Here is a 14,733-nt window from a genome sequence, read left to right on the forward strand (position 1 = left end):
TAGTTGCCAACATTAAGTTAGAAAGAGGATGAAACCCTTGCCTGCCCTCCTGCTGAAGGGACACTCTGCTCCCCTCCTCAGTCCTCTAGGTCGGATCCTGCTGCCATTGGCAGGAGGGGCCCAGACAGAGGAGTGTGCTGAGCTGCACCCAGCGTCTTCTCCCAGCTGGATTGTACGAAAAGAGGGAGGACCTGTAGAAAAAAAATAAAAATGACTTAAAACACCATATCAGACTTTAAAAAATGGACAAGACTAAAATTTTAAGTGTGTACTTAATAGGTACTTCTCCAGGGGAATTTTGTATAAAACTCAGTTAAGGTGAATAGCACATAAAAGGTTCAGGATATTGGGTTTTTTAAATACTAAGAAATTCTCAAGAATTGTTATGTTAGGGGAAACGCCTGATATGTTTTCAGTAGTTCTGAAAGGAGCCGGCAATAGTGATTGTTCTCGTATTCCACTAAGGAAAGGATCAAGGCTTCTGCTTGACTATCACCCATCCAAAAGGCGGGCTGATTATAAGGAGAAGAGACATGGGGGAGGGAGGAATAGAGAGAGACAAACATGTTTTTTAAAGGGTTGACAGCAGTGTTTAGTAGTGGGAATTGTAATGATGGGAGCTAAAACTATAGGAGGAATTATAAAGGTGGCAACATTCCTTTTTGTGTATATTTTCTCTCCTTCACCCTCCAATAAATGTAGACTGAAGTGTTTGGTACAGACATTAACATTAACAAATATTTGTTTAATTGGAGGAAGGGGTAATTGGGCCTTAGGGATTATGCCAGAAGTTTCCATTACCCACAAATCCAGAGTCACTGAACCTGTAGACTGAGTTTGTCCGTTAAGGAGACTGGGTGAGTCTGGGACCACCTGGTCCGGCAACAGCAAGGTCTCCTCTGGTGCTTCAGCACGGAGGGGCCATCTGTGAGCTCGGAGGACATAGCTGGTGAAGGAAATGGAGATACTAACATGATTATCTCCTAACCCCTGTCACTTCTTTAATTTCAAAGTATTTGTAAATCCATCTGCCAGGTGCAAACTGAAAGTCAGTTGAACATCTTTGTGCTGTATGAAATAAGGATTATAATAACTGAATTAAGTAGCTTCCATAGGAAAGTAAGAAAATAAGATTTGAAGAAGAGAAACATTTTATATGATATGTAAATTCTCCCATTTATTATGCTTATGGACTTTGTAATCCTGGTCTCTTCAGAAAACAATAGCAGTGAAAAGCAGCTTTGGTTAAAAATCTTTCTGTGAGAAAGAAGTGCTGCAATAAATTTTTCCCATGGAAGAAGTTAGGTATTTTATTTGAACTTACATGTTTCATTAGAGTAAAGCACATCTTTTAGAACCGTTTTTGATTTTCACTGATACTGTTTCATGTGTTCATCAGCTATGTATTGATTTTTCAGCATACTTATTTTCCACATGGTGAATGTGCCTGAATTATTGCTTGATCAAAATCCCTCAAGGAATGATTTAAAAATCATCAGTAAAAATTATCCGTAAGTATCATACAAAGATTTTGAAGTTGCTGAAAAAGACTGATGAAAATACCCAAATTTATTGTTTAATTTACATGAGGTCCTTGTCAGACTAAACATCATCTAATCTAAATTCAGAATGTATTAATATTTAATCGAGTATTAATTTGACTGCCCATAGACTTTTGTACATGTAAAGCCTGACAGCATTGTTACCCATTTTGTATGTTACGTCATCCATGTGACAGATACACTTTAAGTGTTGCAAAGTTAGAGAGTATAACTGGCTGTGGATTTCAGAACTTAAATTTGGAGTAGATAAAAAGGCATTTTGTAGGAAGCATTTTAGAGTTCGGCTTATGCCATTAGGTGTTGTGCTTTGTGACAGTGCTGCTCAGAGGCACTGTTCTGTAGAGTGTCAGGTCCCCAGGGCACAGAGCTTGTGCCAGAACATAACGCCAGTGCACGGCTTCTTTCATCAGAGAGGAGGATGCTCTGACAAGAGGTGTCTGTCCGATGAGCTCAAGAGTGTGCTTGTGACATCGCTGATTTCCTCTGATATAAGCCTGTTACTTCATCATTTCATCACAGATTAGTAATAAACAATGTGCAGGGTGGCCCAAGTTCGTGAACCTCCTTGAGTAGTCATTTTATGTCATGCACATCAGATATTTATGATATTGCTGGAGGAATTCATGTCCTGGTCAGTACAACTGATTTGCATACAAGTCGACGACACTTAAATCTGCATAATTCTGTGGGTTTTTTTTTCCCCTAACCTCTGCCCTTTTTCCACAGTCTTATTCCATATTACCATCCTGACAGAAATTCTATCTGATAATAGGATTTGCTACAGATATTTGCTTCTTGCTAACCTGCTGAAAGCTGAGTCATATTCAGAGAACCAGACCACGCTCCTGAACCAGAATTACGGTAACGGAGAAGTGGGTGACTCTGTGTCTCACTGCGCCCCTCCTCATGCTTTCTGACACTCATTAATTGCCAAAGATTCTGCTGCAGGTTTGCAGACCCTGTTTTATTATGTAAACAAAGTGCCCAGCGGGTAAAGTTGAAAATGCCAGGCATTGTTAAAAATAATTGTTCACCCTTTCCTTACATTGCTTTGACTGCCAGTAATCCGGCCATATTTATTAAGCCACTGCTATAAGCTTTGCTCACTTGAATGCTTCAGATTAAGCAAGGAAATACTCCATCATAAGTAGGCAGTCTGTGTTTAGAGTCTACCATGAGACAGATTAAGAAACTTCCAAAAAGACAGTGATACGTTGTTTCCCTCTGGTGTTTGCTGAGTGCATTTCTGTGTTATAAAATACACAAAATGACCAGTAATTCAAAGCTTTATTTTCTTAATGTTAAAAGACTGTAACTATTCTAAGTATATTGTCACATTTGTTAAACTCATATCCTCAGTTTTATATTTCAGGAACTATGAAAATATGACCATTCATGCAGATATGGAACTATAACAGTTAATAAATCAAGAGATACAAAAAACAATTACATAAGTCAAAATAGACCAGAAATTTTTATTAAATGGATTATGTGATGTTAACAATTTAATTGTAAGTAGGAAGAAGACACACCTGAGGAAGTTTTAAAACAAGCTTCTTTTAACCTTGGAAGCATAAAGACTACAGGTAGAGGTCATATAGAGTAAGCACTGTACTTGGTGTTCAGCAACTTTTATTCTTCACCCATCACTGTGGTATAGGTGCTTACAAGAAATGAAAAGGCATGTGATGTGCAGAGGGCTGAGCATACAGCATAATAGGCAATAGATATTCTTTAGTGATCAGTTAAAAGAAATTCCGTCACCATGTTTTGCATACTCTGCTTTTTCTCCTCTGTTTTGTGATATATATGGTACACTTTATACACAGAGTTCTGGTTTTAATTCTTCACACGTTTCTCTAAATATCACCAACTACTTCTACCTGAATCTTAAACAACCAAAACCTCTATAGTTCTCTTATTTGAAAGCCAATACTTTAAAATCAATACAGGTTTTATCATGTGTTTTATGTAGATTCATTATATCAACCTAACTCTAAAGCTTAAGAGTTTTAATTTCAAGATTGAGTGTCTTTTTAAAATTTTATTTGTCAAATTTTGTTAAGTGGAGAAAAAGGGAAAGAAATTATTATACCTAAATTACCATTTATTATAAGCATTTGCTCTTTAGTAGTGTCTATAAAAATTGCATAGTTCTATATTTTTTACTTACTCATATATCAAAAAAGTAAATGGGAAATTGTGACTATAGCTGGTATGTTGTTTGGATGTCTGCAAATGAATATGTCTTTAAATTTTTATGTTACATAAAATAATAATCTCAATATCTCTCTTTGAAGTTTATCTAAATATAATCAAGAAATTTTAAGTGTATTTGCCCGACATATATAAAATGGCTTATTGCAAATTCAGAATGAATCGATTTTTTGTTAAAAATATATTAGCTTGATGGTTTGTCTTATAAACTGCATTTCTACCAGTGCCTAGCAACTTAAAGTGAGTCTGTCACATTATTTTAGTCCTTGAGATATTGCTGAATATTTAAGACTAAAACTCTCTGAAGGGTACATTTGGGCAGAACTCTTAAAAAAGACCTTTGACTTAAAATATTGTATGTATACGAATAAATGAGTTTAGCCTTAGCTATATCATCCTGTTTTACGTACTCATGGTTTAAAGGACCTCCATGTAATATATATATATAAATATATATATGCATATATATATATACACACACGTATTGATGGAATAGCCGAGACTGGGTGATTTTTGTCAGTTTCCTTTAGTGACATCAAATTTTTTGTAGTGATACCAGTCATATTTTCAGAGGGGGACAATCTTGATTAATTTATACTTTATAGACTTCATTTTTTTGTGACTGATACGTTGGTAGAAAGGCCATGTATAACTAAGGGAGTGTACAGAGTGGTGTGGTACTTGGTTTTACTTTTTATGTTAATTTCGCTTTTAGACATAGTGTTTTCACCTATTGATTATACTCTCTTCTCTCCCCAGCTCACCCCTAAATTCTTTGCTGTAACTCCTTTACCTGTACCTGTTACTGTAGAAATACAGTGAAAATATATTCCCATATAGCATACTTACTTCCAAATAAATGTACTAAACATGACTACTTTTTTCCTATACAGTAAAATTAAAATAACTAACCTTTACTTAGGAAAATTGAGGTTTATTTTATTTTATTTTAAATTGAGTTTTAGAAATGGAGATTTAGAATAAGCTGTATAAAATTACCCAATATTTTATTTTCCTGTCTCTAGACTGCATTTTACAATCAATTTAGGGATATGGAAGCTATAAAGATATGTTTCCTAAAATGCGGTGTTTTTTTCTAATGTTACTTCCTTGACTAGAATGTAAGTTATATTGATGTAATCAGGTTCAGTATACTGGTTGTGGTTAGGAGAGTATTGCGGAGCAAAGCAACAACTCAAATATCCCTCCCAGTGGAGCCCCGGGGGCTCTGAAGTTCAGAGCCAGCCTGTTGCAGGCGCATTCTAAGCAACAGACTGCGGTTCGAGGGACCAAGGAGCACACGTGCAGGGGATGCCTGCTGTAGAGGTCCTCCATTAAACTGCTGAAGGAACCAGTTTTTCCGTTTATCAGTATGAAAAGAAATCCAGAGAGTTGAGGAAAATCAACTGAAAGACAAACAAGAAGGGCCAAAATGAACAAGCACAGCAGTTGATCTGGAGAATGAAAATTACGTAGGAAGCAGAAGGGTAAGTTCTCAGTGCGCTTGGAGACGCTGGGATGATGGTGGGGGCTGTCGATCCAATAACCCTAACAGAAGGCCACCTTGAAAAAGTTGGCCAGGAAAGTCCTTGAAATTCAAAATGTTTTTCATTACTGAAAGTAAGCATTCCATATAGAGTTAAAGAATAAACTGGACATCGCTGAAGATCTAATTTGAGATCTAAGAGAAGGGCAACACATAAAACATTGAAAAATGCATTGGGAATATGAGAAAAATGGTTTAAAAAAAACCGTACCCAGCATATCCAATATTATTTTTACAAAGAATAATAATTGTTGGGAAGAAAATAATTTTTTTAGTTGAAGAAGATGTCTCTTAACTGAAGAAAGATATTTATAGATCAAAAGGGAATGTACAAAGCAAAAACAAGCATGGAAAGGGAAAACCCCACATCAAGTTACATCACGACTTCAAGGATAAAGATTGTTTAAAATTTTACAAACTTCCAGAATCAGAGGCACAGAATCAGAGTCAGAGTGACTGATTTCTTGTTCTTAAAAGCTGTTGTGAGAAGATGGGTGCAGCTTCAGGCTCAACGTTGTATGAAAACTGTTTTGAACCTAGAATTTCATTTGCAACTAAAGTGCAAGGTTAAAAAAGTCTAAGAGGAAAATACAGACATTCAGATTTTGATGAAAAATTCCCAAGTGACAGCAACGAGCAATTGTCATACTTTAGAACAAGGTGTCAGAGATATTTGTGAAGAATTTATCAAGAAAGGTTATAGTACACAGTGTGTGAATTAGATTTTGAGAATTCACTGTGTCATGTAAATATCCCCTTCCATTCTTTTGTTCTTGTAATTTTTTGTTGTTGAAAAAATCATTTGCCTGGTAATTTTTCTCAAAATCTGGATTTTGCTTACTGATCTCCATGATTTCAATTTCAGGAAAACTATTTTCCAAATAAGGCCTTGAGATGTACAAGAGCAACTTTCAAATGTATTGCATTTTTAATCAATTAAGTTTTGTTATTTAGTACTTTTTCACAGGTAACAAAATGCTTTAATGAAAAATTTAATGCTTTAGTGATTGCTTATTTCTCACTTGTCTCCCTAATTTCCCAAAGAAGATTCTTGAGATGATAAACATAGTATTTTTTTAAGGAGCTTTTTTATCAGAAATAATTCAGTAAACTGTTTTAAATACAAATTCAAATCTAGTAACTAAATAGATAGTAAAAACGAAAAAGTTGGAAACAAATTGAAAACGGTGTCGTATCACAATGACCATGGCCATTTTCAGTACAGGGGCTTGAGGATTTGGATTCTCCCATCCAAGTACTAACCAGGCCCGACCCTGCTTAGCTTCCGAGATCAGACGAGATCGGGCGCGTTCAGGGTGGTATGGCCGTAGACGAGGATTTGGATTCTTAGGTGAATTTCTCGCTATCCTAAGAGAGGTGGAGCAAACATGTTTGTTTTTACTACTGCGCCAGAATTCCAAAACCAGCTTTATCCATAGTCCTGGGTAAAGTAAATCAAAAAGGTTTAGGACTCCTTAGGGAAGAAAAGGGATTTGAACCTGGTCTGCCAGCAGAATGGCATCACAGAGAAGTAGAGTCATCGCTGGGGTCCCAGACTGGCCAGCTTTGGGAGAGCCATACAGGGTTCTGATTGGCAATACTGAGAGCCCGCATGCAGAGAATCGAGCCTGGTGGGCGGGTACAACTCAGTGACCAGAGCCAGGCTGCCATCCTCCTCCCGGGGTAACTCCACACTGTCGTCATGGTATATCGTGATTACATATTAACTCCGTGTAACATGCAGCCCTGAAAAACAGTAATAAAGAAAATGCAACTTTAAAAGAAAATGTCTGCAACTATTGAATGAAAAAAAGCTGTATATGAAATGGGGCATGCTGTGTTTGAGCTGCCTTTTGTTACGTTAGTTGTTTTCACACCCTGAAGTCTGCCTGAAGTTCCTAATATCCTTCCCACCCCATTCGGTGCTGTTGCTGTGAGAAGCCTGCTCCCCTTTCCCAGGTACTGACTGGAGAAGGGTACCTGCACCCTTTAAACTGGGTGCCAACAGCCATCTGAGCCATCATCAGGCTGAGTCACTGTTACTCTGCAGAGCTGTGTTCTTTTCATCACATCACACCTCCCGCTGAGCACTTTGTGCCTAGAGAAGCATACTAAATGTTTACTTAAGATTGATTCTAGTGTTGACTTGAGGTGTTAAGGAATATACAAGGGAAAAAATCATTCCCAGTTTCCAGTTAAACTTACCTAATGGGAAAAAATATAAATAGAATAGTTGTATACAAACCATAAAACATCAACTCCTTAAAAACTGCAAGGGGAGAAAAGTCCTCAAGAACAAATTGTAAATAAGGTGCCAACAAGGAAAATAACACCTGTCATATAAGTACATATTCTTGTATTTATTTAATTGAGGAGCAGAACAAATACTACTTCCAAAACAGTTGTTCCCTTTTTTGCATCATAAAGTTCTACAGTTTGATGCTTTGTATTGCAGTGTTAAGAACTGGGAATGGAGTTACGCTTACAAGCAATTGTCATTCCAGAAATGTTCTTTTTTTTTTAATTCCACGTGTCTGGCACTTAATAGTATTAGAATATTACCACATCTTCTCCACATCTCTCCAGAGCTCTTGTCCAGTGCTCAGAACCTTACAGACACTCTAAAATGCGTCTGCAATTTGAATTTCCAGGTAAAGAATATTTGAGAGCTAGATCACTTTTAGGGGAAACTTGATGTATTCAAATAAATTGATTACCTTTATATTGTTATATATTTAGCCAAAAAAGTGAAGTTTGATGTTATCCTCTTTTGGTTAGAGTCTTCAGTTTTCTTTTAATTTTACAGGCCTGGGTTTTCTTTTCAGTTACAGGCTCCATGCATACAACATACATTTCAGCTAAGAAAAGATGCCCAACTAGGAAGGAAAAAAATCTATAAAAGAACTAAAGAATAAAGTAGCTTTTTTCAAATTATATATCAGTCTGTTACAATCTTGATTTTGTAATTGGGGGATATATTTCTTTTTTTCTTTCTTTTTTTTTTTTTTTTTACAGGTGGTAAAGCTGACAATCATGTTTCTTGTATAGTTACAACCGTTCACCTTTATTCAAGTTCTGTCCTTTTGGAAATCATTTGATCATTTATGCTTTTAGTAGTAAAAAAAATTCTGAAGCATATAAAATAAACTAATTTTTATTAAACTTTTTAAGTTAGTGATTGTTAATCTTTTCTGCATCAAAGAATTTTACTTAAATATCTCTCTCCAGGAAATATGAAAATGTACATATATATAAAATTTTATAGGGGACTTCCCTGGTGGTTCAGTGATTAAGTCTCTATCCTTCCATCTCAGAGCACCAGTTTGATCCCTGGTTGGGGAACTAAAATCCCACATGCCACATAGCATGGCCACAAAATGATTTTTTTTTTTAATTTTTTACATTAGTAGCCAATGTTTACCTGAATCCAGTCCTTTTGGAGTTTTAATTATATTGTTCATACATTTTAATATTAGTTTATATATATATATAGTATATCCAGTGTATTGTGTGCTTTACAGGTGTCATGAGGTATCATACTGAAGCAGAGTCTCTGAAGCTTTTCCACAAAACTGTAGCAAAGCTCTTACATATTTTTCCATTGTATTATTTACATATAAATATGAAAAATTTTCAGAATTGAAGTATTTGCTGTATATGCTATGTTTTTCTCTCAGTATTATTTTCCTGACAGTTATCTCTTGACTAACAGGAGATTTTCTTTTTCATATTCTAGATTCTGAAGAGGCTCAGTCTGTAAATCCTTCCAGCGTTGATGAAAATATTGACTCTGAGACAGAGAAAGACTCTCTCATCTGTGAAAGTAAACAGATAGTTCCCAGTAAAGCACCTCTTCCATCTGCCCTTGATGAGTATGAGTTCAAAGATGATGATGAAGAGGAAATAAATAAAATGATTGATGACAGGCATATTCTTAGGAAAGAACTGCGAAAAGAGAATGAATCTGAAGTAGAAAAGAGTAGTTTATTTGCAAAACAGGAAAAAACCTTCTATCCTAAATCATTTAAAAGTAAAAAACAAAAGCCATCTAGGGTTTTGTATTCAAGTTCTGAAAGTTCAGATGAAGAAATTCTTCAAAACAAAAAGTGTTCTGCTCCATGTTCTGTCCCTGAAACATCAAATTCTGATATTCAAACCAAAAAGGAATATGGAGTTTCAAATGAACACAAACAGAAAGGCAAAGTTAAAAGAAAATTAAAGAACCAGAACAAAAATAAAGAGAACCAAGAGCTGAAGCAAGAAAAAGAGGGGAAAGAAAATACCAGAGTAACAAACTTGACAGTTAATACTGCACTAGATTGTTCAGATAAGACCAGAGATGAGGGGAATTTTAGGAAATCTTTTAGCCCGAAAGATGATACTTCATTACATTTATTTCATATTTCCAGTGGTAAATCTCCCAAACATTCTTGTGGACTCAGTGAAAAGCAGTCAACACCACTAAAACAAGAACATTCTAAAACCTGTTTATCACCAGGAAGTTCTGAAATGTCATTACAGCCTGATCTTGTTCGGTATGATAATATAGAATCTGAATTCTTGCCAGAAAGTTCAAGTGTAAAATCTTGTAAGCATAAGGAAAAAAACAAACATCATAAAGATTTCCACTTAGAATTTGGTGAAAAGTCAAATGCCAAAATAAAAGATGATGATCACAGTCCAACATTTGAAAATTCAGATTGCACACTGAAAAAAATGGATAAAGAGGGTAAAACATTAAAAAAACATAAGTTAAAACATAAAGAAAGGGAAAAAGAAAAGCATAAAAAAGAAATTGAAGGTGAAAAGGAAAAATACAAAAGTAGGGATGGTACTAAAGAGCTGCAACGGAGTGTGGAATTTGATAGAGAGTTTTGGAAAGAGAATTTTTTTAAAAGTGATGAAACCGAAGATCTATTTTTAAGTATGGAACATGAGTCCCTAACGTTAGAAAAAAAGTCAAAGTTGGAGAAAAACATAAAAGATGATAAATCAACTAAGGAAAAGCATATCTCCAAAGAGAGAAACTTTAAAGAAGAACGGGAAAAGATTAAAAAGGAAAGTGAGAAATCTTTTAGGGAGGAAAAAATAAAAGATTTAAAAGATGAGAGAGAGAACGTACTTACAGATAAAGAAACAGAATTCAGCTCTTTAGGTGTAAGTGCCACTGAAGAGACTATAGGGTTACATTCAGTGGAAAAGGAAATAGAAATTGAAAAGCATATGAAAGAAAGTAAGGAAAAATCTGAGAAACGATTTCAAACTAAAGATAAGGACATTGAGAGGGCTGACAGAAAAAATTCTGAAAAAGAGAAGAAGATAAAACATGAGCATAAGTCAGAGAAAGACAGATTAGATCCTAGTGAATGTGTCGACAGAATAAAAGAAAAGGACAAGCTATATTCACATCACACAGAAAAATGCCATAGAGAAGGTGAGAAGCTAAAAAACATTACTACCATTAAAAAAAACGATGACAGAGATAAAAGTAGAGAAAAGATGGATAGGAAACATGACAAAGAAAAACCTGAGAAGGAGAGACATCCAGCAGAGAGTAAAGAGAAGCACTTGATGGAAAAAAAAAACAAGCCATCAGATAATAGTGACTATACTAAATCAGAAAAAAGCAAAAATAAAGAAAAAGATAGGGAGGTAGATAAAAAGGACAAATCTAGAGACAGTGTAAATATAAGTAATTCCAAACACTTCCAGGAAGAGAGAAAGTCAAGTATAACAGACAGTAATAAAGCACAACATGAAAAAACTCTCTCTCTCAAAGAAAAAACAAAAGATGAACCTTTGAGAACTCCTGATGGAAAAGAAAAAGATAAAAAAGATATAGATAGATATAAAGAACGAGACAAACATAAGGATAAAATTCTGAGTAGTTCACTCAAACTAAAATCTGAAGCAGATAAGCCTAAACCTAAGTCATCACCAGCATCAAAAGATACTCGGCCCAAAGAAAAGAGGCTTGTGAATGACGACTTAATGCAGACCAGCTTTGAACGGATGCTGAGCCTTAAAGACTTGGAAATAGAGCAGTGGCACAGAAAACACAAGGAAAAGATTAAGCAAAAAGAAAAGGAACGGTTGAGAAATCGCAGTTGTTTAGAACTTAAAGTAAAAGATAAAGAAAAAACAAAGCATGCACTAGCTGAGTCCAAAAATAAAGAACTTACTAGATCAAAGAGTTCTGAGTTGACTGATACTTACACTAAGGAGAAACACTGTAAAGATGCTGTAAGTAATAGATCCCAATCTGTGGACACCAAAAATACGATGAGTTTAGGCAAGTCATCCTTTGTTTCAGATAATAGCTTGAACAGGTCTCCTAGATCAGAAAGTGAAAAGCCAGGTCTCAGCTCCAGGTCTGTCTCCTTGATTTCAGTGGCTAGCTCAGAAGATTCCTGCCTTACTACAGTGACAACCCCAAGGCCTCCAGTTGAGTATGACTCAGACTTTATGTTAGAGGGTTCGGATTCCCAAATGTCCTTTTCCCAGTCACCATTTTTGCCAGTTGCCAAATCTCCTGCCCTTCATGACAGGGAGCTGGATAGCCTGACTGATCTATCAGAGCGGATTAAAGCATCGTATGCTAGCAGGCTTCTGACCTCCCATCTCCGGGCATCTTCTGTCGAAGATGCTAAACTAGTTACAAATGAAGGGAGATCAGCTGCAGAAGCCCGAAGATGTAGCATGCCCTCTGTCATTTGTGAGCATACAAAGCAATTCCAAACAATATCAGAAGAGGGCAGTCAAGATGGCTCAGCTGTGCCAAGAGAGATTTGTCCTTCTCCCAAATCTGAGGTATCCTCCAACGTGCCTGAAAGAGAACTTTTGAGCGTGTCTAACATACATTCCAGTTTTGCAGCCTCTCCAACTAGATCTATAAACAGCAAATATAATTCTACTGATACAAATGTCATCAAGGGCACTGCTCCCTTGGGCGTGCTGATGGGCAGTCCTGTGCACTTAGAGTCCTCTAATCAGGTTGGTGTGATCCAAAGTAAGTCATGGGAGATGGAGTCGTTAAACACCGGAGACTTTAGCTGCCCAAATTCTGCTGCACCTGATCAAGATTCTTCTGTTCAGGGTTTTTGTAATCCTGAAAACAAAGTATTGAGAGAACAGAATATTGATTTTGTGTCCGTGCACCAGACTGAATTGCCGGCAAACACTTGTGCTCAGGATCCAGCGTCCTTTCTTCCTTCCCAGCAACCTTGCTCTTTGCATAGCCAATCACTTTCAGATGCTGAATCTATTCCCAGACATACTTCTTTGTCCTATGTCACCACTCAAGAACCAGGTATTCTACAGCAGAAAAATGCAATTCAAATGATCAGTTCTGTTTTGGATACTGAACCTACAAAAGATATGGAAAATACTTTTGTCCTAACAGACGTTCAGAAGACAGATGCCTTTGTCCCAGTGTACTCTGAAAGCACTGTTGAAGAAGCAGCACCAAATTTTGAGAAAGCTAGTACTTTGCCAGTATTGCCATCAGAAAAGGACTTTAATGGAAGTGACGGGTCTTCCCAGCCAAATCCTCATTATGCATTTAGCAAGCTAATGTTTAAGTCTTCCAGTGGCCATGAGGCTGCAAAAAGCACTTCTGATACTCAGGATACTTCACATGAAAAGGAAAACAAACTGGAGAGTTTGGTTTTGACTCACTTAAATGATAAGTGTGATTCTGATTTATGTGAAATGAATGCAGGGGTGCCAAAAGGAAACCTGAGTGAACCAGATAATCCAAAACATTGTCCTGAAAGTGAGAAGTGTTTGCTTTCCATCGAGGATGAGGAGTCACAACAAAGTACTTTATCGAGTCTGGAGAACCATCCACAGCCATCGGCTCCACCAGAAATGCATAAATACGGACACTTAGTTAAAGTAGAACTAGAGGAAAGTGCTGAAGATGATAAACCTGAAAGCCAGATCCCTCAAAGGATGACCAGAAACAAAGGAAACACAGGAGCCAGTCAAAGCAAGCAGCTTCTGGCCAGCTGTGCACTGTTGCCAGACAAAGACAGTGAGTCTGCGTCCCCTCGAGGAAGAATAAGATTAACTGAGGAGGACGACCCTCAGATTCACCACCCGCGGAAAAGGAAAGTGTCCCGGGTGCCTCAGCCGGTGCAAGTGAGTCCTTCTCTGCTGCAAGCAAAAGAGAAAACCCAGCAGTCCCTGGCCGCCATTGTAGACTCGCTGAAGCTCGATGAGATTCAGCCATACAGCTCAGAGCGCGCAAATCCCTATTTTGAATACTTGCACATAAGAAAAAAGATTGAAGAAAAGCGCAAGTTGTTATGTAGTGTGATCCCTCAGGCACCTCAGTATTATGATGAATACGTGACGTTTAATGGGTCGTATCTCCTGGACGGAAACCCCTTAAGCAAGATCTGCATACCCACAGTAAGTAGCCTCGCTTGACATACACTGAGAGCCCCATTGGTAGGAATGTGATGGAGGTCACGTGTGTAGTCTTCAGTTTTCTAGTAACCACATTTTAATGGGGACTTCTCTGATAGCTCAGTTGGTAAAGAATCCACCTGCAATGCAGGAGACCCCAGTTTGATTCCTGGGTCGGGAAGATATGCTGGAGAAGGGATAGGTCACCCTCTCCAGTATTCTTGGGCTTCCCTGGTGGCTCAGCTGGTAAAGAATCTGCCCGCAATGCGGGAGATCGGCGTTCATTCCCTGGGTTGGGAAGATCCCCTGGAGAAGGGAAAGGCTATCCACTCCAGTATTCTGGCCTGGAGAATTCCATGGACTGTGTAGTCCATGGGGTTGCAAAGAGTCGGAGACGACTGAGTGATTTGACTTTTGACGTTTTAAACAGTAAAAGGAGATGGGTGAAATTAATATTTCACCCAGTATACCCACAATTCTATGTGAAAATATAATCAGTATAGAAGAGCTTTTGAGATGGTCTACATAAGTGTTTTTTTTGGTGCTGAGTATTTGAAACCAGGCTGGCTTGCAGTACATCTCAGTTCAGACCAGCCATGCATCAGTCAGTGCTCAGGAGTCGTGTGTGGTCTGTGCTGCCTTATTGAACAGCACTGGTCCTCGGTATTTTGTTCCTTACCTGCTGCTGCTTTCAACCATAAGGAGTTAATGCTTTTATTTCTCTGAAGGGTAACTCCTTTCCTTGTCGTTTTGATTCCATTCCCTCCAGCCTTCTTTGGAACCTTTCTGTATGAGAACACTCCTTGCTACTATATTTACAGTTTCTCTTTTCAGTGGCCATTACCCATCAACTGAACATACTTGGGTCTCCTTCATCCTAGGGAGAAAAAAGTTATCCCTTGCTTGTGGCACTTGGTCACGCCTAGTGAGTGATCTCACACGGCACCTTAGAGAGTGATCTGTGCCCAGTGTCCCCTCTGTGTCACTTCCTGTTCA

The 14,733-nt window shown here is 37.4% G+C and overlaps 1 protein-coding gene across 7 annotated transcripts in view; it reads left to right on the forward strand.

Moving 5' to 3' along the window:
* ANKRD12 (ankyrin repeat domain 12) overlaps window positions 1-14,733 on the forward strand; it is a 98,429-nt gene that overhangs the window by 72,471 nt on the left and 11,225 nt on the right. For 6 of the 7 annotated variants that reach the window (XM_061399920.1, XM_061399918.1, XM_061399923.1 and 3 more), the window contains one exon: window positions 9,062-13,740. In XM_061399920.1, coding sequence (XP_061255904.1) covers window positions 9,062-13,740 — 4,679 coding nt within the window. Of the gene's footprint in view, window positions 1-1,517; window positions 5,267-9,061; window positions 13,741-14,733 lie in introns of those variants that run through there. The other variant, XM_061399924.1, reaches the window with a different exon arrangement.

The sequence above is a fragment of the Bos javanicus genome, chromosome 24, assembly GCF_032452875.1.
Source record: "Bos javanicus breed banteng chromosome 24, ARS-OSU_banteng_1.0, whole genome shotgun sequence".
Classification (NCBI taxonomy): domain Eukaryota; kingdom Metazoa; phylum Chordata; class Mammalia; order Artiodactyla; family Bovidae; genus Bos; species Bos javanicus.